Source organism: Acomys minous (genome assembly GCF_964271855.1).
Source record: "Acomys minous genome assembly, chromosome: 2".
Lineage (NCBI taxonomy): Eukaryota > Metazoa > Chordata > Mammalia > Rodentia > Muridae > Acomys > Acomys minous.
The window spans coordinates 139372931-139396995 of record NC_140484.1 but is presented as its reverse complement, the minus strand read 5'-3'; the positions used below and the strand labels follow the sequence as shown (position 1 = coordinate 139396995).

The 24065-nt window shown below is 44.6% G+C and overlaps 1 protein-coding gene and 1 pseudogene across 7 annotated transcripts in view; both read left to right on the top strand.

Moving 5' to 3' along the window:
- DENND2B (DENN domain containing 2B) overlaps nucleotides 1–24065 on the top strand; it is a 185560-nt gene that overhangs the window by 29159 nt on the left and 132336 nt on the right. The window contains exon 1 of one of the 6 annotated variants that reach the window (XM_084772509.1): nucleotides 1437–1576. The exons of 2 other annotated variants lie outside the window; for them this stretch is intronic. Coding sequence is in view for 1 of the 4 variants with exons in the window: in XM_084772506.1 (XP_084628632.1) it covers nucleotides 1566–1576 (11 nt within the window). In the remaining 3 variants the exon portion in view is untranslated. Of the gene's footprint in view, nucleotides 1–1436; nucleotides 1577–1634; nucleotides 2015–24065 lie in introns of those variants that run through there. 3 more of the 6 variants (XM_084772506.1, XM_084772512.1, XM_084772511.1) reach the window with 3 other exon arrangements.
- Nucleotides 10506–13659, top strand: LOC311592292 (large ribosomal subunit protein eL30-like; annotated as a pseudogene). The gene has a single exon. The product of its transcript is annotated as a large ribosomal subunit protein eL30-like (transcript).

Genomic DNA, 24065 nt, shown 5'->3' with positions numbered 1-24065 from the left:
GATTTTGAGTTTGGAATACAACCTATACGGACTTGCTTTAGTTCCAGGTGGAGAGAGCCTTTGCTTTCCAGAGTGCCGCAACAGCAGCTGAAATTTTGGGTTTTCCCAATGTAGAACCAGTTCAACTTTGTAAAGGTAAAGTCTACCAGACATCCTCTCTGATGCCAGTATGATGGCGGTAAAGACTTAATGACATGATACTGCAGTTCATTTCTGATATCCTCTTTTGGCAAAGGAACAATAGGGTTTTGTGTTTGTTTGTTTGTTTTTATCAGTTTCGTTCTTGCCACTAGTTGTGTTTGATCCTGAGTAGGTTGAATTATTTCCAGGATGAATCTTAAACTTATTATTTTTGGGGCCTGTCTTGCAGCTGAGTAAATATCTCTTTAGGATGTGTGACAATTGAAATGGCCTGGGTTTTGAAACACGCCTTGGCTTTAGAGCTTGCTCATACTCACCTACACACATTGGCTCTTTTGAAATGCAGGTAGTCAGTGTAAAATTATAAAGTGTATGTGATTACAGACCAAACCCAGAGACTCACATTGTGCTGAACCCTCGGTCCTGAAAGTGTAAATTTTGTTTTGTTTTGAAACAAGGTCTCTCTGTGTAGACCTGGCTGTCCTAGAATTGGCCATATAGACCAGGCTGGCCTTGAACTCAAAGAGATCTGTTTGCCTCAGCTTTTCTAGTGGTGGGATTAAAAGTGTGGGCTACCACTCTCCACCAAAATTATTAATTTGAAAATCTAAATTTTGAAATTCAGTTTTCACTATTGCTCATTCTAATTCCAGAGTCTGTTTGTAAGTGCTCTATGGGGAGGTGAAATCAAATTACTTATCTTCATAGGACCCCACCAAGTAAGTATGGTTCTGGATTGCAAGTGACATAGTGTTGTTTTTTTTTTTTTTTTTTTTTTTTTTAGTTTTCAAGACAGGGTTTCTCTGTGTAGACTGGCTGGCCTCGAACTCACTGGGATCCGCCTGCCTCAGCCTGCTGAGAGCTGGGATCAAAGGCGTGCGCCACCATGCCTGGCATGACATAGGCCTTTCTAAACGGCTTGTTATATCGGGTCAACAATTTTTCTTCGAATTCCACTAATAAATAAGATTGGCACCAGTAACTGTCTTTCGCATCATCGTCGAATGGCATTCTTTTCTACCTTTTGGTGTTGTCTGCACGTGGAGTATTTTAAATTCTCACAATTCCTGTGGAGCTCAGGGTTCATACCCGATACTCGCAGCCCTAGAGCGTCAGTTCTGCTACTGGCTGAGGTACCCAGGGTAGCTTCTTTTAATGTCTTTTGGGTTTCATAGGGCTTCTGGGCCCAAAGCCAGCTGAACGGAAAGAGCGCTTGGGGTTTGTTTGAAGGCGGGCCGGCTGTACAAGCAGCTTTTCCCAGACTTTCCCAGCTCCGGCTTTTCATGCATACCAGCAGAGCGGCTTTTTTCCTCCGGTGATTGAAACCATCTGGACTGCAGGGGGGTCACGTGTGTATGAGAAAATGACATAAAGTTTCTGATCCCCTTGTGCTTCTGCTCCAGATCCAGACAATCCGTGGTCGGATGGTGCGGAGGTGAGGGCGGTGCGGTCTGGGGGACTTCCCACCCTATCCTGGTCACACACAGCCTTCCCCCCTCCCCCGCGTCCCACGCCGGGGAGCACACCCCTCCTCCCGGCTGCTGCAGCCCACCCTTTAGGTCTCCGGTGGAGGCACGCCTCCCCTGGCCCTGCCGCCCGGGGCGCGGATACCCTCCCGCCGCCCGCCCTCTCTGCGGGAGCGGTCCCCCTCCTTGGGGCTGTGCGGCGCCCAGGGAGCTCCGAGTGTGTGGAGCTCTGGGCCGGCTCTGGCGGCGGGGTGAGCGCCCCCCGGCTGCTCTCAGGAGTCGTCTGCCGGCCGCGTTGCTTCAGCTCCCCTCCGGATGGCGGGCGGATAGGACAGAGATTCCCGTTTTGCGGCGCACCGAGCCTTTCCGCTTTCCCCACTCCGGGCCCAGGCGGTGGCTGCTGCAGCGTGAGTACAGGCGTGCGGGCCGCTGCTTTCTGAGTTGCTGGGTACTGTCCTCCCGGGCGATCGGGCGATCGTGGCCAGCCCTGCCTTCCGGTCTGGCCCCGGGTGCGTGGTGTCGGGTGTGAAGCCCTGACCCGGGTCTGGGATTGTGCAGATCTGCAAGTAGCCTCGGAGACACAGCTGAGCTGCATTTACCTGAGCCCATGCAAATCGAGTGCGGCTGGGTAAGGAACACGCGTGTGTGTTCACACACGCAACCACACAGACTAGCTTCCAACTCAAACAAAGGAAATTAACTTTTTCTTATATCACTTGGACTTATTAAACTTGGTTTGTTTCCTCACTGCCTCCATATGCTTTCTGCTGTTAACGAAGTGACCCAGCACTGAAGGAACACACTTAAAACGCTGCTTTTAGGGTCTGAAAAATCTAGTATCCGAGTAAAGGTGAAAAGAACCAAACATTTTCTAGTGTTTTAAAAGGAATATTGCAGTGTTCTGGGGAATCTTGTATGAACATAGCTTATAATTGCTTAAATATGGATAAAATAGCTTCCTGACGGTATGAAATTATTTGCCATAATGCTGGTTCAAACCAGCTCTCTCTGTCTCATTTCCACCCAGATGTTTCAGCTTTTGCATTGCAGGGTATGGGGAGTGGTAAAGAAGTCATTAGCTCATGTCCAAGATATTAAGGGCCACAAGGACAACCCCCAAATGACCACATAATTGCTTTATTTTGTTTGTGTTTTCTACAAAGGCTGTTTTTCAGAAGGTGGATGCCTTGATTTGGGGGGGATGGGGGGGGACAATGTCTTATGAAACTCAGACTGGCCCTAAACTTTTGAGCTTTCTGCCTTCACCGTCCAAATCCTGGGATTGTGGATGTGAAAACACCAAACCCTGCTCCCTTCAGGTTTCTTTCTTTCTTTCTTTCTTTCTTTTTTTATTTTAGAAGTAGAGATGTCTAAAGAATCAGAAGTAGTGGAAAATTCTAGAAAACGTAATGAAAAATACTGAGTTGTCCGTGGTCTCCTGTGGTCTCCATATCCTATGCTGAGTTAGGAAGACTCTGAGGCTCTGGAGTCTATTAAATGCATACTGTAGCCAGCTGTGGTGGCGCAAGCACCCCTTTTATCCCAGCACCGGGGAGGCAGAGGCAAGCTGATCTCTGTGAGTTCGAGGCCAGCCTGGTGTACAAAGTGAGTTCAGGACAGCCAAGGCTACATAGAGAAACCTTGTATTGAAAACCAAAACCAAAGCCCAAAAATGTAAATTGTGAAGCAGAAGTCGTCTGGCTTCTGTTGGTACGGGTGAGAGTCTCTCGGAGACTCAGATTAAGCACTCCTTTTTATTTACTAAGTAAACATTACCTTTGGAAAGACTGTGCAAAATATGGGGAAGAGACTGATTCAAATAAATATTGGGAGAAGGCTACATATTGGAAGTGTTTCCTGTTCTTTAATTGGGCCAGAAAGGAACCCTTTTCTGGCAGTTTCAAGATAGCCTTTATCATCAGTGTATTTTCTATTGTGATTGGTTTAGTAATTAGAAAAGTGCTTGTTCCTCAGGATGGGTACTTGTGGAGAAAGGATGACACAAGCAAATATCTAGTTGATTGACTTAGTGTGTAAGATTTATAGATCAACAAGTAGAAAATGGTTATGAGGCAGGAGCACTTCCCAGAAGAGAGGCTGTTTGAGGCGGGCCTGGAAGAGTGGTTGTGCAAATGAGTGGAGCAGAGTTGATGGTGGGGTTCTCAGGAGAACAGAGTGGCCGTTTGGTTGGGAACCAGGGAGAAGCGTCAACTGGAGCAGCAGTGCTCTGTGCTGTGAGCTGCCGGGCCTTCCCTCACTCATAACTGTTGCTCCTGTTTCAGGACAGCAGAGCAGAGCAGTCAGTAGCCTGCTCAAGATAGTGCAGCAGTCACTGTGGTAGAGCCGGCGTATAGGTGCACAGTTTACCCTGACTCAGTTTTGTCTTCACTGCTGCTTCCACAGTGAGCAGTGGGAGGTCCAGCAGCAGGGACTGTGGTCAGCTGGAATTCTGGCTCGCGGGCTAGAGTCCTATCCCACAGACATCATCAGCCTTCTGAAGGTTTTTTTGTTTTGTTTTGTTGAGGGGGGCGGTTTGAGACAGGGTTTCTCTGTGTAGCCATGGCTGTCCTGGACTCACCTTGTAGACCAGGCTGGCCTCGAACTCACAGCGATCCACCTCCTAAGTAAGTGTTGGGATTAAAGGTGTGGGGACCACCACTCCCGGCCTTCTGAAGGTTTTTGAGAAGAGCGGTGATGACCAGACAGTATTTTTAGAAGATCCATGTGGAAGTGGCCCACAGAAATGTGATGTCATAGTTCATAATCAGGAGGCTAAAAAGGAAATGTAAGCAAGGTGTCTGTGCGTTTCAGTTTATTCCCCATAGACAGTAAGGACCCTGCAGTAAGTAGTTAGGTAACTGGGAAGGAGCTGGATGCATTGACCACAGGGTTGCTGGGAACAGGAAGGGAGCGGCATGTTAGCTGACAAACGCTGACATGGAGTGTGTGGAGCAACGCTGCCGGTGCCTTGTCCTGTATGTTCTGCACACATTTTGCAATACTCCAGGGACTGTTTTTCTCTCTGACAACTACCCTGAGAGGCAGAGTTCAGTGCTGTGACGTAAGAGCCTCTCCTTGCCTGCCCATACATTCTCTTGCTTCTAATTAACAGTGCTTAATTTTAAAATAAGAAAAACATGAACGAAGATTATCTTTCTTAATGAGACCAAACACCAAATGGGACCAACCTATCTCACCTTGTGTAACTGGTGGAACAGTAAGAAGCCTTCGGAGTATTACTGTGCGGTAGTGTAGGAAGGGTATAGGGATGTGGAAGGTCCTTCCTGTCCGTCAGATTTCTTCCCAGGGAGTTGTGTTTGTATGTACTGTTAGGGGACATAAAGGGTCACTGAATCCCCTAATTTATAACCAGGCTCTGTGACCCTCCACAGATAGGGGCAGCAGTGGGTGGCTGTAGCTCACTAGACTTCTCCTTGAGTAGCCTGACTTCTTGGGTTCCCTCTGTAGACTCGGTTTTGGTTTTTGTTTTTCCTTCCAAACTTGTTTAGTTTTCTGAAGACTTGGTTGTTAGGCTAGAGTATCAGAAAGTGGGAGGTAGCACATTAAAAGCAGAAGCTCCCCGGGATCCATGAGGGTGACCCTATGAAGGCCTCCTAGTAATGAAGGCCATGGAGCCTGAACCATCCGTCTTCTACAACCAGGCAAGGCTCCCGGTGGTGGTACTTGGACACTGACTCAGCCACAAACTACAGTCTGGCCTGCCTGCAGGATGTGCTGCGGAAGTGGTCCTGCAGGACTTGTGAGAGTGGCTGAGCCATGTCTAGTCTAAGTTGAAGCCCATGCCTGACGCTGTCTAGATGACCAGGAAGCAGCGGCTGGATAGCCCAGAAACCTAGGGTAGAACCAAACACACACTCACACACACCCCCTCAGCCGCCTTACCCCTCCCCCACCCACAGCAAGATTCCTATACTTAAAGAGGCAGCTGATGGAAGTGGATACTGAGACTCAGAGCCAGACATTAGGCAGAGAGAGAGAGAGAGCCCAGGTTGGAGATCTCCATTTGGTTTCTCCCCTTAGAGCTCCAGGACCCTAGTGGAAGAGGGGAAGGAGAAATTGTGAAAGCCAGGGAGGGTCAAGAACACTCACTGGAAGAGCACAGCCATGCACATACTTAACTGAGCAGGGCTCATAGGGGCTCATGGAGACTAAAGTGGCCAGCATGGAGCCTGCATGGGTTTCTGCTAGGTCCTCTGCATCCATGTTATGATTGCTGGCTTACTGTTTTGGGGGGACTTATGACAGTGTGAGTGGGGGTGTCTGACTCTTTTGCTTGCTCTTGGTACCTTTTTCCTCGTACTGCGTTGCCTAGCCTAGCTGTGATGTTTGTGCCTGGTTTTATTGTATCTTGTTGTACCATGTTTGTTTGATGTCCCTGGGAGGCCTGCTTTTTTCTAGGGGAAGAGGTGGAGCCCTGCAGTTGGGGCAGGGGTGGTGGGGGAAATGGATTTGTGGGAGAGAGGAGCTAAGGGGGCACTGGAAGGAGTGGAGGGAAGGGAAGCTGTGGTTGGATGTATCATATGAGAGAAGAATAATTTAAAAATCTAAAAAACCCCATAAAATATAATAATAAAATGTATTATAAATAATTAAATAGATAAAATAAAAAGAAAAAAGAAAAGGCTAATATCCAAAATATATAAAGAACTAAAAGCAACAACAAAAACGGACATCAGGAAAAAAAACCTAATTTAAAAATGGGGTACAGATCTAAACAGAATTCTCAAAAGAGGAAACTCAAATGGCTAAAAAATACTTAAAGAAATGTTCAACAGAGCGGAGCGTGGTGGTGCACATCTTTCTTTAATCCCAGAACTTGGGAGGCAGAGGCAGACAGAGAGCTGTGAGTTTGAGGCCAGCCTGGTCTGCAAAGTAAGTCTAAGACAGCCAAGCCTACATAGAGAAACCCTGTCACAAAAACCAAAAACAAACAAACAAAAAATGTTCAACATCCTTAGTCATCAGGGAAATGCAAATAAAAACTACTTTGAGATTTTGTCTTATACCCATCAGAATGGCTGGTGAATAAAGCAAATGACAGCTCATGCTGGTTAGGATGTGGAGTAAGGGGAATTGAATATTCATCTGGTGCTGGTGGGAGTGCAAAGTTGTCCAACCGATATAGAAATCAGTGTGGTGGCTTCTCAGGAAGATGGAAAAATACATTAGTGCTACGAACTTTCCTTTTAGAGCTGCCTTCATTGCGTCCTATAAGTTTGGGTATATTGTGTGTTTGTTTTCATTCAATTCTAGAACATCTTTAATTTCTGTCTTGATCCACTTTTCATTGACTAGTGAGTTGTTAGGTTTCCCTGAGTTTGTAAGCTTTTTGTTGTTTCTGTTGTTGATATTCAGCTTTAATCTTTGGTGATCAGATAGGAAACAGGGTGTTATTTCGATTTTCTTGTGTCTGTTGAAACTTGCTCTGTGTGCAAGTATGTGGTCAATTTTGGGGAACGTTCCTGAGCTGATGAGAAGAAGGTATATTCTTTTGTATTTGGGTGAAGTGTTCTGTAAATATGCATTAGGTCCGTTTGGTGTATGATGTCAGATAGCTCCAACATTTCTCTGTGTAGTTTTTGTCTAGATGACCTGTCTAGTTGGCAAGAGTGGGGTACTGAAGTCACCACTATCAGTGGGTGAGGGTCAGTATGTGATTGTAGCAGTTTTTCAGCAGGAAGTAGTCTAACAATAGTGATGCCCTCTTTCCCCTCTAACCTTTCTGTCCTGCCTAGTGTTGGGGGGTTGGAAGGCACAGGGGTAGTGTAGGGAGGTAGGAATAAGAACTCAATAGAGTAAGCAAAAGTCCTGCTACATTAATGAGCAGTGTTTGCTAATTAGTGTTATTTTGGCGTATGTTTGTTTCCCCGCTTTTGACTTGCTGGTCTAGGATTATTTATTCCTTGTGTTGTGGGGTGTGTGGCTAACCTCCTTGGGTTGATGGTTTCCTTCCAGGGCCTTCTGTAGGGCTGTAGATAGATACTGCTTAAATTTGGTTTTACGGGATGCCTTATTTTCTCCATCTACTCTGATTGACAGTTTTGCTGACTATAGCAGCCTGGGCAGCGTCTGTGGTCCTAGAGTCTGTATAACATCTGTCTAGTCTTTTCTGGCTTTTGGAATCTCCATTGAGAAAGCAGGTGTTATTCTAATAGGTCTGCCTTTATATGTTACTTGGTCTTTTCCCCTTGCAGCTTTTAATATTTTTTCTTTGTTCTGTATGTTTAGTCCGCCAAGGGGCCTTTCTTTTCTGGTCTAGTCTATTGGTGTTCTGTATGCTTCTTGTACCTTGATAGGCATTTCCTTGTTTATGTTAGGAAAATTTTCTAGTATGATTTTGTTGAAAGTATTTCGTTTGACCTAGATTTCTTCTCCTTCTATTCGTATTATTCTTAGATTTGGTCTTATAGTGTCTCAGGTTTCCTAGATGTGTTGTGCCAGGAGTTTTTCAGATTTAACGTTTTTTCTCTGACTGATGTATCCATTCCTTCTGTCTTCAGTGCCTGAAATTCTCTCTTTTATCTACTATTCTGTGGGCGAGGCCTGCCTCTGAGGTTCCTGTTCAAACTTCTAAACTTTTCATTTCCATATTTCCCTCAGTTTGGCTTGTATTTGTTGCGTCTATTTCCACTTTCAGGTCTTGAACCGTTTTATTCATTTCCTCCAGCTGTTTGTGTTTTCATAGATTTCTTTAAGGACTTCTATCATATTCGTAAAGGCTGAGTTAAGGTTGTTTTCTTGTGCTTCAGCGATGTTGCAGTACTCAAGGCCAGCTGTGGTAGGGCTCTGGGCTTTAGTGGAGACATTGTGCTGGCTTTTTTGTTGTTGTTGTTTTTAAGAGTTGGCTCTGTCCTTTTACATTTTTTTTTTTTTTTTTTTTTTTTTTTTTTTTTTTTTTTTGGTTTTTCGAGACAGGGTTTCTCTGTGTAGTCTTGGCTGTCCTAGACTCGCTTTGTAGTCCAGGCTGGCCTCGAACTCACAGCGATCCGCCTGCCTCTGCCTCCCGAGTGCTGGGATTAAAGGCGTGCGCCACCACGCCCGGCTACATTTATTTTTTAATTTTATTTTATTAATTTATTCTTATTACATCTCTATGGTTATCCCATCCCTTGTTGTTCTGGTTTTTATGCTGGTGACTGGGTATCTGGGACTGGGAAGACTGTAATTCTAGCGGCTGATAGCAGGTCTTGTCTTTGCTAGGTGGGTGTTTTGTTCCTTGTTTCTGTTGCCTTTTCTGATTCTGAAGAGACTGTGGTGGCTCCATGTTGTCTGGTTGGAGATTCTTCTGGGACTCTGATAGGTGGGGGTGTTGCAGGTAAAGTGAGTTTCTGGGTATTGGGAGCTGACACTTAGGAATGGAGATGGGGTGGGATAGGGTGGGCGTGGGTTGAGGGGACCCACAGAAGGGAGGAAAGCAGAGTATTCTACCAAGATCTGCTTAGTGTCCTGGGAATAGCAGCAGAGAGCGAGGAGAAGCCACACGTGTCGTCTGCTACAGAGCTGGGGGTGAGACTGGGTGTTAGATTTGGAGGAGCGGAGGGAGGAGAGGGAAGAGCTGGTGCTCACGCACCTGTGTTGATAGCCTCTTTCGTTCTCCGGCAGCCTTGCCTGTCCAGGTAATGCCAGGTGGCGTTGGGGACCGGATAGAGCAAGGAGTGGTGGGGAAGGAAGGTGTGAGAGAAAAATCTGTGTGATCTGCCAGAGATGGAGGCGGACGGGAGGGGAGGCCATAGCAGGTGGTCTGCTACGGATTTGGGGCTGAGACTGAAAGGGATTGGGTTTGGAGAAGAGAGGAGGAAGAGCTGAAGGTCTGCAGTTGGCCTACTTGCTTCCCTGGCAGAGTGTGCCTTCAGCTGCTCACACTCAGGTTTCCATCAGAGCTCTGGAAATCTGAGGTGTTGAGTTGGGCTTTGGGATGACCAGTATGTCTATAGGCAATGCCTCATTTTGGGATCTGGCCCTCTAAAGAACGATACTCTCTCAGGATGGATCATCTGAAGTGAAAAATCACGAGTTAAGGTTCCAGCCTTGCCCTTTCTTCACAGGTTTCTGGAATTTGATGATTTAGGAATAGCTCAATCTTGTTTTGTTTACATGGAGTCTCACTATGCCTTGGTTGTGGCTTGGAGCTTGCTCTAAACCAAGCTGGTGTTGAGCTCTGGAATCACCTGCCTCACGACTGCTGGGATAAAGGTGTGCACCACCCCTCAGGAGATCACTCAGTTTTTCAGCCTCTAGGCTGTGGTTATCCTTTAGGACTAGACAGAGGATGTTATGTCCAAATGAGCCTCTGGGCTCATTTTCCCATTTTGTGTCTCGAATCTCCTGAAAGCCATTTTGTTTTATCTGGATAGAAAGAGACACATTGTTCATGTTTCCTCAGAGAGGGGGTGGCGCTCACTGTCAGTCAGTTGGTGAGCATTTCTGAGGAATTCCTGCAAGTAAGTTCTCAAACCTAGTCCTGAGACTTGGAGGGTCTTGTTGGGAGGTTTTTTTTTTTTTTGTTGTTGTTGTTATCAAACAAAAAACAAAGAGGAAAGAAAGAAAAGAAGCACCAAAACATGTAACCAGGTATGTCTGTCAAATGACAGCCTTGCCAACCCTTTTCTTTTTTCCCCTTCTCCTGCCCCCACCCAAGGTTTCTCGGTGTGTCCTTGGCTGTCCTGTATTCACTTTGTAGCTTTTGTTGTTGGTTTTGAGACAGAGTTTCTCCTTGTAACAGAGTCCTGGCTGTCCTGGACTCTCTTTGTACACCAGGCTGGCCTTGCTCTCAGAGATCCAGCGGCCTCTGCCTCTGCCTTCCTTCCCCAAGTGCTGGGATTGAAGGTGTGTGCCACTATGCCCAGTGTGATACTTTGCTTACACAGTTACCATTTTTATATGTGGTGAGCATTTGCCAGTTTTATCACTTGTTTAGAGGAGTGATTTAAGTTTTCTGAAAGATAGGACTGGACTCCTTTTGATATCCAAGTGTAACCTGGTATAAAATTTTGACTGTTTGAGATGACTCTATCTCCAGATAAGCCTAAATCTTTGTTAAACCACTTGAACTCTCAGGAGGCTGAGGTAGGAGGAGAGCAAGTTCAAGGCAAGCCTGGAGAGCTTTTGTTGAGATCCTGTCTCAAAAAAGTAAAAAAAAAAAAAGTAGGAAGGGGCTGGAGAGTGGCTCAGCTGTTAAAGCTTTGGTGAGATTGGAGTTGCTGTCCCCAGGAGCCATGTAAATGCCAGGTGGGTGTGAAGGCCCCAACTAATTCTAGTGCTAAGAAAGAAAGAGAAGATGAGACTTTTCCCTCTACACCAAAAGTATTGTGGAGCTCTGGTTTCAGCTGAGTGACCCTATCTCAGTGTATAAGGTGGAGAGCAAACTCCTAACATCAGCCTCAGGTATACACACACACACACACTATGAAAAATTTAAAAACAAAGCCGGGCGTGGTAGCGCATGCCTTTAATCTCAGCACTATTGGGAGGCAGAGGTAGGTGGATCTCTAGGAGTTCAAGGACAGAGTGGTCTTCTACAAAGAGTCCAGGACAGCCAGGGCTACACAGAGAAACCCTGTCTCGAAAAACAAAACAAAAACAAAAAAAATTATGAACAAGGTGGTAGAGTCCTCGCTTAGCATGTGTAAGTTCCTGGGTCAGCGCACCCAGTACCACACATGTAAACATTATTTGGTACCTCCTTACTTAAGTGTTGGAGATAAAGTCCTGAGCTCCATGTGGGTGTTGAGCTGACCTGAAAAGGGCTGAACATGTAGGATTGTATTTTCTGCTGACAAATAGGACCTAATTAGTTATCTTTCCTATTAGACATGTTAGGTTACATTTCTGTGGCTGGGAACTGCAATTAGAAGGGTGTCCTTTCAGAGAATACCACTATGGTTAGTAGTAAGGACTGTCTTGGGGAGCTCATTCTGAAAGCTTATTATTTTTCTCCAGGTTCCATACACTGGTTACAAGTCCAAGGAGAATGGCAATTCTTTTAAAAATTGTGTCCTTGGACTGGGACTATATCTCACCTAGCATGGACAAATCCCTGGGTTTGATCCTTAACACTGTATAAATAGGGAGTGGTGGTACACACCTGCTCTCTAAGCACAGCAGAAGTTAAAGACCAGGAGTTAAAGATAATCTTTTTCCACTATACAGTGAGTTTAAGGTCAGTCTGTAACATATGAAACTGTCTCAAAAAAAAAATCGTGTACTGGCTGGGTATGGTGCATACTTGTAATCTCTGCACTGAGGAGGCAGAGGTGGGAGCATTAGGAATTCAAGACCATAGGCTGGGGACATAGCTTGCCTGAAGGCTTGAGTGTGATTACCAGAACCCTCTGATATTAAAATGCTAGGTATGGTGGGAACTCCTTCCTTTCTCCCTTGTTGGCCATCTTGGTGGCTGATCTTGGTTAGGGATTGTCCCGCACCTAAGGCAGGAAGATGGTGACCACAAAGAAGACGAAAAAGTCTCTGGAGTCAATCAACCCTAGGCTCCAGCTTGTTATGAAAAGTGGAAAGTATGTGCTGGGTACAAGCAGACTCTGAAGATGATCAGACAAGGCAAAGCGAAATTGCCCAGCGTTGAGGAAATCTGAAATAGAATATTATGCCACGTTGGCTAAAACTGGTGTTCATCAACACAGTAGCAATAATATTGAATTGGGCACAGCATGTGGAAAATAATACAGAGCGTGCACACTGGGTATCTTTGACCCAGGAGATTCTGATATGATTAGAAGATGCCAGAGCAGACTGGTGGAAAGCAAACCAGGAAAGTTTTCCTTTAATAAAATTTTGCCAGAGCTCCTTTAAAAAAAAAGAAAGAAAGAAAGAAAAAAAGAAAGAAAAAAGCTAGGTATAGGGGGCTGGAGAGATGGCTCAGTGGTTAAGAGCACTGTCTGCTCTTCCAAAGGACCTGAGTTCAATCCTCAGCACCCACATGGCAGCTCACAACTGTCTGTAACTCCAGTTCCAAGGCATATGATACCTACATACCAATGCACATAAAATAAAACTAAATAAAAATTATTTAGCCAGGCGTGATAGCATATGCCTTAAAAAATAATAAATAAGGCTAGATGTAGTGATGTGTACTTGTAATCCCAGCATGGAGGAGGTGGAGATCTCAAGGGCTCACTGGCCAGCCAGACTAGCCTACTGATTGACTTCTAGGCTGCTGAGAAATCTTGTCTGTCAAAAAATGGTGCACAGTGCCCGGAGAATGATACCCGAGCTTGTCTTGTCTTTCACATGTATGTGTCCCCTGTGCACGTACACTCAGAGGGAGAGAGAATATATTTAAGGCTGGTTTGGGTTACAAAGCAATTCCTTTAAAAAGAACCCTAAAACTAAAAAATTAATTCTGTTCTTACATGGTGGGGAGTGGTCATGTGAGCCTTTTGTTTGAGTAGACACTAGAGTCTGTTTGTAGAGACCTAGAGGCGAAGGAAAACTACTTGCAGAGGTTAGTGCTTTGTGTTAGCATGGAAACGGCATTCATTGTGATGATTTTGTTTTGCTATTTTTGCCCCCACATCTCTGTTTTGACAGGCCACTGCCTCATACTGGAATAATGTTTAGGACCACAGTGTTTGTACTGAAGGAGTCATGGGAAAGGTTGTGGGGTTCAGTGGTAGAGTGCTCACCTGGCATGTATAGGGTCCTAGGTTTGGTCCCCAGCTCTGGAAAAGAAGAGAAAAATGTCATGGAAGATGGAACCTCTTGTTTCAGGTGACCTTCTTTATTTTCTCTTTTAAACAAAATTCTCACTATGTGTGTGTGTACACGTGCGTGCGTGCGTGTGTGTGTGTGTGTGTGTGTGTGTGTGTGTGTGTGACATTGTGAGTATGGAGATGGGAGGGTGTTTGTGGGAGTTGGTTCTCTCCTTTCACCATGTGAGTTCTGGGGATTAAACTCAGGTCATGAGGCTTGTCGGTAAACCTTCTTTAACCTGCTGAGTCATCTTCATGTTTTTGTTTGTGTTTTTAAAGCTCCATAAGTAGTTTAGTAATCAGTATGAGCTACAAGATTAGTTGATAACATGACAGCCTTATTCCATGTTTAAGTTTGTTCAGGAAGCAGTATCATGTCCACATTCAGTTACCTACTTAGTTTCCATGTGTTTGTTACTATTACTGGTCCCTAGAGGGCCTAGGTATGAAATCCAGACTTGGTTGAAGCCATTATCAAGAACTGGTCCTTGTGAAGCATTATTTTCTGTGGCCTATCACTGTGTGTGTGTGTGTGTGTGTGTGTGTGTGTGTGTGTGTGTGTGGTGGAGGGGAGATAAGCAAGGATACATAGTTCTATGGAAGATCAATTTTGAAAGTAAGTTACAAGTATTGTTTCCTTGTTAAGTTAGACTCTGTCTATGGAAAATGCTTATCAACTGAGTGTATTTTGAGTCTTCACAGTAGCTGGCTGAAGGCATTGTGAGCTTGTGCAGTGGTGGGAAGAGCCCTGCAAGGCAGTTTTCTAGGTTGTATCGGCTTCCTCCTCTCTTTTCTCCTAAGTTGTTTTGGTTTTTGTTTCTGTGTGTGTGTGTGTGTGTGTGTGTGTGTGTGTGTGTGTGTGTGTGTTGAGCCAGGTTTCTCTGTGTAGCCCTGGCTGTCCCGGACTAGCTTTGTAGACCAGGCTGGTCTTGAACTCACAGATCTGCCTGCCCCTGCCTCCCTGAGTGCTATGATAACAGGTGTGCACCAAGGTGTAGGCAGAGGCAGGATTCTGAGAGTTCAAAGACAGCCTGGTCTACAAATGAGTTCCAGGGCAGCCAGGGCTGTTACACAAAGAAATCTGGTCTCGAACAACAACAACAACAACAACAACACATCTATTTTATTATTTTTAATTGTGTGCGTGTGTGTTTGCATGCGGGTATGTGCATGTGAATGCAGGTGCCCATGGAGGTCAGAGGCTGTGGAAGCCCTGGAGCTCCAGTTACAGGGAGTTGTTTTTTTTTTTAATTTTTTAATTTTTTAATTTTTGGGGGAGTTGTTTTTTTAACATTATTTTTAAATACATTATTTATATTTGTATAAAATTTGTATAAAATACATTTTTAAAAAACAGTATTTATTTGTTATTATGTATACAGTGCTCTCCCTGCATGTGCACCTGCAGGCCAGAAGAGGGCATCAGATCACATTATGGATGGTTGTGAGCCACCATGTGGTTGCTGGGAATTGAACTCAGGACCTCTGGAAGAGCAGACAGTGCTCTTAACCTCTGAACCATCTCTCCAGCCCCGCAGCAAGAGCTATTAACCGCTCTCCAGGCTGGCTTAAGACTCTTTTAAGGCCAGGGGAACATGGAACTGTTGAGTTGTTTGTGACCTGCTGTTGGGTGTAGGAGGGTTTTTGTTGTTGTTGGAATTTTTCTATTTCTCAAGGCAAGGCTTTTCTGTATAGCTCTAGCTCTCCTGAAGGTTTTCATACCTAGAATAGGCAGTAATACGGAGCATAGGAGTTCAGAAGCTTGTTGGGGAAGTAGCATGGCAGATGGTTATCTCCGCCAGGGTGGCACTGGCGTTGAATGGTTAGAAAGCATAGTGAGGGCTGGAGAGATGGCTCAGTGGTTAGTAGCGTAGTCTGCTCTTGCAAAGCCCCAGAGTTTGGGTCCCAGTGCCTACAACTGACCGTGACTGCAGCTTCGGGGATCCGAGGACCTCTTTTTCTCTCCACAGGCACCTGCATTCACGTGCACGTACTCATACACACATAAGCATAGCTTTAAAGTCTTTAAAAGGAAATACTACAGTGCTTTCTTTTACATTTATAAGACATTATCCATGACTGAGTATTTGTAGACATGTGAGCACATGCCTATGCCAAGTAAAGTTGTGTCTATGGAAGGAAATTTTAAAGAAAAAGACAGTACCCTGAATTTAGAACATTTATTGTTACCTAAAGTAGTAATCAAGATCTAAATCGTGAGCCCAGATAAAGCTTAGGATGCACAGGTGATGGCAAGTCTTGGCCCTTGTAGGAGCAGTTGGAAGTGTTAGAGCATCCCAGGGCCCAGTCCTAAGGACCTTCCTCTTGGGCGGCTCTGTGGCTGTGTGTGTGTCCATCCATGCCCATGTGCATTTGCATGGGAGAGGACAGCTGGCTATCATTCCCCAGGCTCCGTTCACTAATAAATGCTATTTTTTTTTAAGACATGATGTCTCAGTGACTTAGGGTTCACCAAGTAGGCTAGTCTAGCTGCCTAACGAGCCCCCCGGATTTACTTGTCTCTCTCTCCCCAGTGCTAGGATTATAAACACAGGTTTGGCTTTTTGTTTTGTTTAGTGGAGATTCTAGGAATCAAATTCAGGTCTTTGTGTTTACAAGACAAGCACTTTACCAGCTATCTTCCTAGCCTTGGCTTGTTCTTCTGTTTTTGTTTTGTTTTTGTGTTTTGAGAGAAAGTCTGTGTTATACGGTTCCGCCTGTAAGGTTTGACCTTACATATGCTCTTACCTGTGCCTACTAACTGCTGGGACTTTAAGCATGTGCCATCAACCCCAACAGGGTCTGATGGCCTTAAAGTGCTAGGATTTATGGAGTACTTATTCTGTGTTAGATTCTGTAATAAGGGTTTTATGTACACTGGCTGAACCTTCCAGACAGCCTCTCAGCATAAATACTGTGAGCATCCTCACTTGAAAGTGGAGAAACTGAGGTCCAGGGAGATGAACTCAAGATCACTCACTCAGCTCAGGAGCTGGAGAGCCAGGTTATGAGGCTTCCTGGATGTTCCACTCTGACTGGTTCTGTGGAGCCTTTTCACTAGGCTTGACTCCTGTATTTTTCCTGTCCCTTTATTGACTCTTTCTGGTAGCAACCAGAGCATTCTAATGTAAGCCTCATATGGACTCTTTATACTTAGGAGTAAGAGTTAAGATTTATTACCAGTCCTTGCATGATCTAAACCCAGCCCTCCACCTGTTCTCTACTTTCCTTTCATCTCTGAGCCTTTGCCCGTCACCTGGCGTGCTCTTCCTAGATATTGTGAGTTTGTACCCTCAGTTCATTCAAGTGTGGGCTTGAGTACACAACCTCAGAAGGCTTGCCTCATCGGCCTGGTGAAACTTCCTTGAGTCACCAGATTTTTTTGTTTGTTTATTCGTTTGTTTGTTTTTAAAAGATTTATTTATGTGAGTGCTCTATCTGCACGTACACCTGCATGCCAGAAGAGGGCATCAGATCATGTTATAGATGGTTACGAGCAACCATGTGGTTGCTGAGAATTGAACTCAGGACCTCAGGAAGAGCGAGCCGACAGTGCTCTTAACTGCTGAGCCATATCTCCAGCTTCCTCCCTGCCCCCACACTTAAGACTTCATTTCTGGGCCGGGCGTGGTGGCACACGCCTTTAATCCCAGCACTCGGGAGGCAGAGGCAGGCAGATCGCTGTGAGTTCAAGGCCAGCCTGGTCTACAAAGTGAGTCCAGGACAGCCAAAGCTACACAGAGAGACCTTGTCTCGAAAAACCAAAACCAAAAAAAAAAAAAAAAAAAAAAAAAAAGACTTCATTTCTGGGCTCTTATGTATGTTCCTTCCCCTTATCTATACAATCTGTCTTTATGATAATACATTACTGTCTTATTATTATTTTGATGTATATGTGTGCATGTACTTATGGGTATGAGGCACACCTGGCTGTGTTTTATGTCAGAAGTGACAAATAGGTTCCCTGGAGTCTATGTCTATGTAAGGATACCGATCCCAGCACTGTCCAAAGGCTCCACCTCTTAATATCTTCACCTGAGGGGTCAGTTAGTTTTTCTTTTAACTTATTGTGTGTGTGTGTGTGTGTGTGTGTGTGTCTGAGGGGGGCATGCAGAGACACAGAGACAGAATATGCCACATGTGGGCTGGTGGCTAATGGTTCCTTGGAACCAGAGTTACAGGCAGTTGTAAGCTGCCCAAATTAAGTGCTAGGAACTGAACTCATGTCCACTTGAAGAGTAGAAAGTGCTCCTTAACCACTGAGCCATCTCTAGCACCTGTACAATGGTGCCCAATTAAATAATTCTTTTTAACATGTCCCTTTAATTGGGTTCTGTGGATTCTTTGGAGGTCATCTCTTTTAACTTTTGCGGCAGCTCTGAGAAGTGTGTTTTCTTCCTCATTTTTCTATTCTTTATTCCAGTGGGATCGCAGCTATCCTCAGAGCTTCTACTTGGCCTTTAATGCCAGCACTTGGGAGGCAGAGGCAGGTGAATCTCTGGGTTCAAGGCTAGCCTGGGTCTGCAGAGTGAGATCCGGAACAGCCTGGGCTAAGACAGAGAAAGCTTGTCTTGAAAAACAAAAACAAATAAACAAACAAACAAGCAAAAAGATTTCGGGCTAGAGTCAGATGGCCTCCTTTATATCATGTGGTCCCAGACAGATTCCTTACTTTCTCTGTGCCTTTGTTCCCTCATCTATAAAATGAGGCGATGCTACTATCTGCCTTACAAAATTGTGGTGAAGCTAATGATTTCACAGAAAAGATGACCTGGCAGACTGCTGTATGACCAAGGACATCCCTGAGCTTCCCCTGCTCCTCACTATAAAGCTAATCTTTTTCCTCTGTGCCCACCAACTGCTTTCATGATAACAGCCATCCCTGCCTCCTGTCAAGCATCATACTTAAAAGGCCTTTCCAGTCTCACTTTCCAGATGTGTCCTTAGCTAGTGCCTCCAGCCCCACTAAAGCCTTGGCCTGTTCTGGCTGAAAGCAGCTTTTATGACTGAGATGTCCTTCAAGTTCTGAGACTCCTCTAAACAAGCTTTGTAAAACACAGTTTAATGAATCTTCTTCCTTTTCTTTTTTAAAATTGAGGCACAAATACTAAGCTTATAGCCGGGCGGTGGTGGCACACCCCTTTAATCCCAGCACTTGGGAGGCAACGGCAGGCAGATATCTGTGAGTTCGAGGCCACCCTTGTCTACAGAGCCAGTCCAAGACGGACAAGGCTACACAGAGAAACCCTGTCTCGAAAAAACCAACAAAACAAAACAAAACAATACTAAACTTTGAATTGTGGATTTCAGTGAAATCTGTACGAAGTTCCGTGTAGCTACCATTCAGATCATGAGGCAGAGCATTTACAGACCCAGCAGGCCCCCTCCCACTCCTCAGAAAACATATTGCGTTCCTTCCCTAATCGCTCTTCCGTTCCCACTTGTTCTGCCTTTTCTGCTCCTGTGTAAGTGAGCCACAGAAACTCTTCATGGATTCTTTTTTCACTAGATAGCTCCATCCTTTACTGTGCCTTTCAGATGCCTTTGCCGTTTGGCTTTTCCTTCAAGACCTCTGTGCATGCACACCCTGCCCTTTCAGCCATGGCAGAATCGTGTGGGAATCAATATGGCCGGCCCTCCCCTTGTATTTCTTTTGCACTTGATACTCTCTGGCTGACTTCAGCTCCAGGCAGAATGGAGCCCTCCTCTGCACTCCGGAAGCATGGTTGGTTGCCTACTTGTGTGTTATGCGTCCCTTCCCTTTGTTACTTTCTTGGATGGTGGGTGATTCATGCCTTATTTCCTCTACAGTCAGTTGGTTGAATTAAAAACAAAGATTTATTTATTTTTATTTAATGTGTCTGAATATTTTACCTGCATGTATGTATGTGCTGTGTGTGTGTGTGTGTGTGTGTGTGTGTGTGTGTGTGTGTGTGTGTGTAGTGCCTGAGGAGGCCGGAGGAAAGCATTGGATCCCCTGGAGCTGGAGTTACAGATAGTTGTGAGCTGTTGACTGGGTTCTCGGAAAGGAACTCAGGTTCTTTTTAGTACTCTGAACTTCTGATCAATCTCTCTGGCCCTAAGTTGGTTGTATTTTATACAAGTAGTTCATTCTTTTTAGAAAAATTAGAAAAGTAAGGCTGAAAACAAAACAGAACAAATCAATCTGTTTTAATGTCATTATTCGGAGATAATCATTGCTTACACATTTACCAAAATAAATAGACATTCACAAAATGCTGTTTACTACTTTATTTATTCTCATTCATGTTTAGAAACTACTCCTGTCTCTCAACACACACATTGCTATGTAGATGCTGTAATGGCTAGAGACAAAGCCAGTGTTGAATGCTTGTCTGGAAACACTTGGAATAACTTCCGCATGCCTGTATATTTTAATGCTGTTCCTCAAGTATTTAGGGAGTGGGTTTCATTTCTAGAAAGAAAGCAAATAGATAAAAAGGAGGGTATTTTGAGAGTTCTTGACTTGATGTGCTTAGCCAGATTGGTCTCTGGAAAGTCTTTACTGTGAGTGAGATGCTTGTCTTTTGGCTGTCTTCACTGGGGTGGTTTGTGTAGGTGTGGCCTGCATAGACTCATGTGCTTGAACGCTTGGCCCCTGGGGAGTGGTACTTGTGGCCTTGCTGGAGGAAGAGTGTCACTGTGGGGCTGAGCTTTGAGGTCTCCTAGTGCTCAAGCTTCACCCACTATGGCTCAAGATGTACAACTCGAGGGCTGGAGAGATGGCTCAGCAGTTAAGAGCACTGTTTGCTCTGCCAGAGGTCCTGAGTTCAATTCCCAGCAACCACATGGTGGCTCACAACCATCTATAATGGGATCTCATGCCCTCTTCTGGCCTGCAGGTGCACATGCAGATAGAGCACACATATACAAAATAAATAAACAAATGTTAGCCAGGTGCAGTGGCACACACCTTTAATCCCATTACTCAGGGAGGCCAAGGCAGGAGGATCGCTGTGAGTTCAAGGCCAGCCTGATCTACATTGAGAGTCCCAGACAGCCAAGGCTATACAGAGAAATCCTGGCTCAAATAAATGAATAAATAAATAAGTTTAAAAAAAAAGATGTAGACCTCTCAGCTCCTTCTCCAGCACCGTGTCTGCCTGCATGCTGCCATGCTTCTCGCCATGATGATAATGGACTAAAGCTCTGAAACTGTAAAGCAGCCCCAATTATGTGTTTTCCTTTATAAGAGTTGCCTTGGTCATGGTGTTTCTTCATAGCAATAAAAACATTAACTAAGACATTTACCAAACTGAAAGTGATGCAAATGATAAATATTTGCAAGTCAGATCATATAAATGGTGCCTCAGTAATGTTTTGTTACTGTAATAGAATATTTTCTTACATGTTTACTGGCCATTTAATTTCTATAGTATTTCTTTGGTGATTTACGTGTTTGTGGTTTTGTGTGTATGTGTTCTCTCTCTCTCTCTCTCTCTCTCTCTCTCTCTCTCTCTCTCTCTCTCTCTGTGTGTGTGTGTGTGTGTGTGTATGCCCTCAGAGTGTGTGTGCTACATGTGTATGGGTGTCACATACACCTACAGAGGATGCTAGATCTCTTGGAGCTGGCAATATACTTGATGTAATGAAAAAGAATTTACATCCAGTTGACACTACATTACATTAATACATAGCTGCACACTTTGCAAAGTGTATCTATGGCAGTCCTGAACAAGAATGGTTTTCTGTTTAAGTTGTAGCAACTTTTCTGTCTGTGGATTATCATTCCTTCACTGGCCAGATTTTTATAATTTCTATAATGTGTTTGTGGCAACTATCTCAAAGTAACCTGCAATTTTCCTGGCAATTTCTCACTCTGTTCTGATAGAAAATGTAGCACTCTTCTGTTGTCATATATGTCACTTCCATCACCAGATTCATAGCCACAATGTTAGAGACTGCCTAAGCATCCTCTGCCAGCACGGCCCTCCTTCATGGATCCATAATTTGATTGCTGTTGTCTATAATTTCCAAAATCATTGTATTTCCCACAACCACTATAATTACCTCCAGCCCCCTTCATTGTAAACATCATCTCCTCCTCCACCACCATATATATCCACTGCCTTGGTTTCTATATCCTGGTTCATTACTATCAACCTGTACCACTGTAACCAGGACCACCACAGTGTCCTCTACTACTGTAACCAGGACCATTTTCACAGTCTGTTGCATTTCCTTGGGACTTGATATCAGCTACTTTGTGAATTGGTAGTATTTATCATGTTTTTGTGAGGAAGGCATTTTATTTTAGAGATTTATTTGGCCCTTTGTTTCCAGAATAAACATCTTTTTTCTCTAACTGCTTATATATTTTTTGCTATTTATTCATTTTTCTAATTTTACCATTTGATCTTCCTTTCATAGTTTAAGACTTTTATTTGCATTGTATTGAGATACTTTATCAGACTTACTATGTTTAAATATATCTTTATTTCTATTTTATGTGTATGAGTGTTTTCGCTTCCTTGTGTGTAAGTGGAATCAAGCCTGGTGCCTTTGGACGCCAGAAGAAAGTGTTGGGTCTCCAGGAACTGCAGTTGTGGGTAGTTGTGAACTGCCACTATATAGGCGTGGGGGTGGGGGTGGGGGTGGGGAGCCATCTCACCAGTCACTCAGGTTCACTATAAGTGAAGGGCTAAGGAGTTAATGGTATTCCTACTTTGATGATGGTAGGGCTGTTTTTTTTTAAAGACAGAGTCTTGTAGCCGGGTGTGGTGGCGCACGCCTTTAATCCCAGCACTCGGGAGGCAGAGGCAGATGGATCATTGTGAGGCCAGCCTGGTCTACAAAGCGAGTCCAGGACAGCCAAGGCTACACAGAGAAACCCTGTCTCAAAAAAACAAAACAAAACAAAAAATAGAGTCTTGTATTATCCCAGATTGACCTCAGACTTGCTATATAGTTTAGACTGGCCTTGAACTCCTGGTATTTCTTCTGTTAATATAGGCAGGGGCCGCCATTGCCTAGCCGTGGTGGTGATTTTAATTAGTGGACTTCTAATTGCAATAAATTTTCCTCTCCCTATTTTGGGAAATAACTGTGTAAAGGAAGTAAAATCCTGAATCCCATTTTGTTTTTGTTAAGATTAGCTGGACGGGCAGGGGAGGTGACTCAGCAAGTAAGAATGCTTGCTATACAGTCATGGGGAACTGCGTTAAAATATCTGGCATCCATTCATTCATTCAGCATTGGGGGAGGGGGAGAGGAAAGGGAGGCTCGCTAGGGCTTACTGTCTGTCAGGCTAGCTCTGGGTTCAGGGAGGCACCTGTTTCAAAGGAGTTAGGGGGAGAATTATAGAGCAGGACACCCATCCCCCTCCTCTGGTATACACATGCAAACAAGGGTGCAAGCCCCCTATGCGCAGATAAACCACACGCTCACATACATATGCACATACAAACAAGTACATACACACATAAGTATACATTCATACACACTCTCATACGTATACAAACAAGTATGTGTATATGTACACACACACACACACACACACACACACACACACACACACCCCATTAGCATGAAGGAAAAGCCCTCCCACAATGATTTCTTCTAGGATGCCGTTTGCTTCTGAGGAACACAGCGTTTGGCTTTGTCTCTGCAGAGTTGGCTGGCTCAGGCTGCATACACCCTTCATGTACAACAGCGGTTAGGCAATTGTCTTGGCAACCTAAGGAGTGATTAACAAAAGGGAAACTCTAAGGCCTGTAACGGGTCCACAAAGGTTTGGATGTGAGCCTTAAAATAGTAAAAGAGGTACGCATTGGGGAGGAGATAGCAGTCCACTAAAACTCTAAGGTCTTAGGCATCCTGCACAGTAAGTATGTTGAGACCAACTCTCTGTGACAGGGAGACATGGAGGACATAGACCCTGCCCCAGTGCCTACAACGTAGAGCTACAGACGAAAACAAAGAGTCACAACACACGTGAAGACCTCTTGCTATGAACACAGTGGAAATAATTATGAAGGTTATAGAAGAACTGTCTGGAAATATAAGGGTGTAAGAAGACAGCACGGAGTACAAGGGAATGGGTCTTGGCTTTTGGAGAGCTGATGACATTTGACTTGGTGAGAAAAAGGAAAAGGTAAAGACTCTCTTGAGGCACAAAGTGGGAAACGTTTATAAGTAGGCATTTGCTATCATCTGTAGATGCTTCCTCACTTTTAAAAGTGATGACTGTGAGCCTCAAGGAATGGTGCTCTGCCCAGGGGGCCCATCATCAGTCTGCTGCTGTTTGGGGGATCCAAATACACTGCCTCGTGCTTGCCTTCATCCAAGGAGAGACATGGCCTCCATGCCAACACCTTGTGGAACACTCTAGCCCAACCTCACTAACTGGAGGTCGCCCTCACTGGGTTTCGTTTTCAGCCTTTAGGTCCTTGTATTGGTCAGCTCAGCTTAGGAACTGCCCAGCCCTCATTTCTGGTGCTCATAGAGGCCAAACCCTGGAACTGGAGTTGCGGATGATTGTGAGCCACCGTGTGAGTGTTGAATCCTAGTTCTCTACAGGAGCAGCAAACGCTCTTAGCTGTGGAGCCATCTCTAGGCTCCTAATTTGTTTCTTTAGATGAATGATGTGGTACTCGGATTCCACTGTACCATTTGGATTCACTTAAAAGCGTAATGCTGTGGTTTATTTTAAAAGGTAAATATTTGTAAATGCAATATGCTATTTTAGTCTTTAAAAAAATTTAAAAAT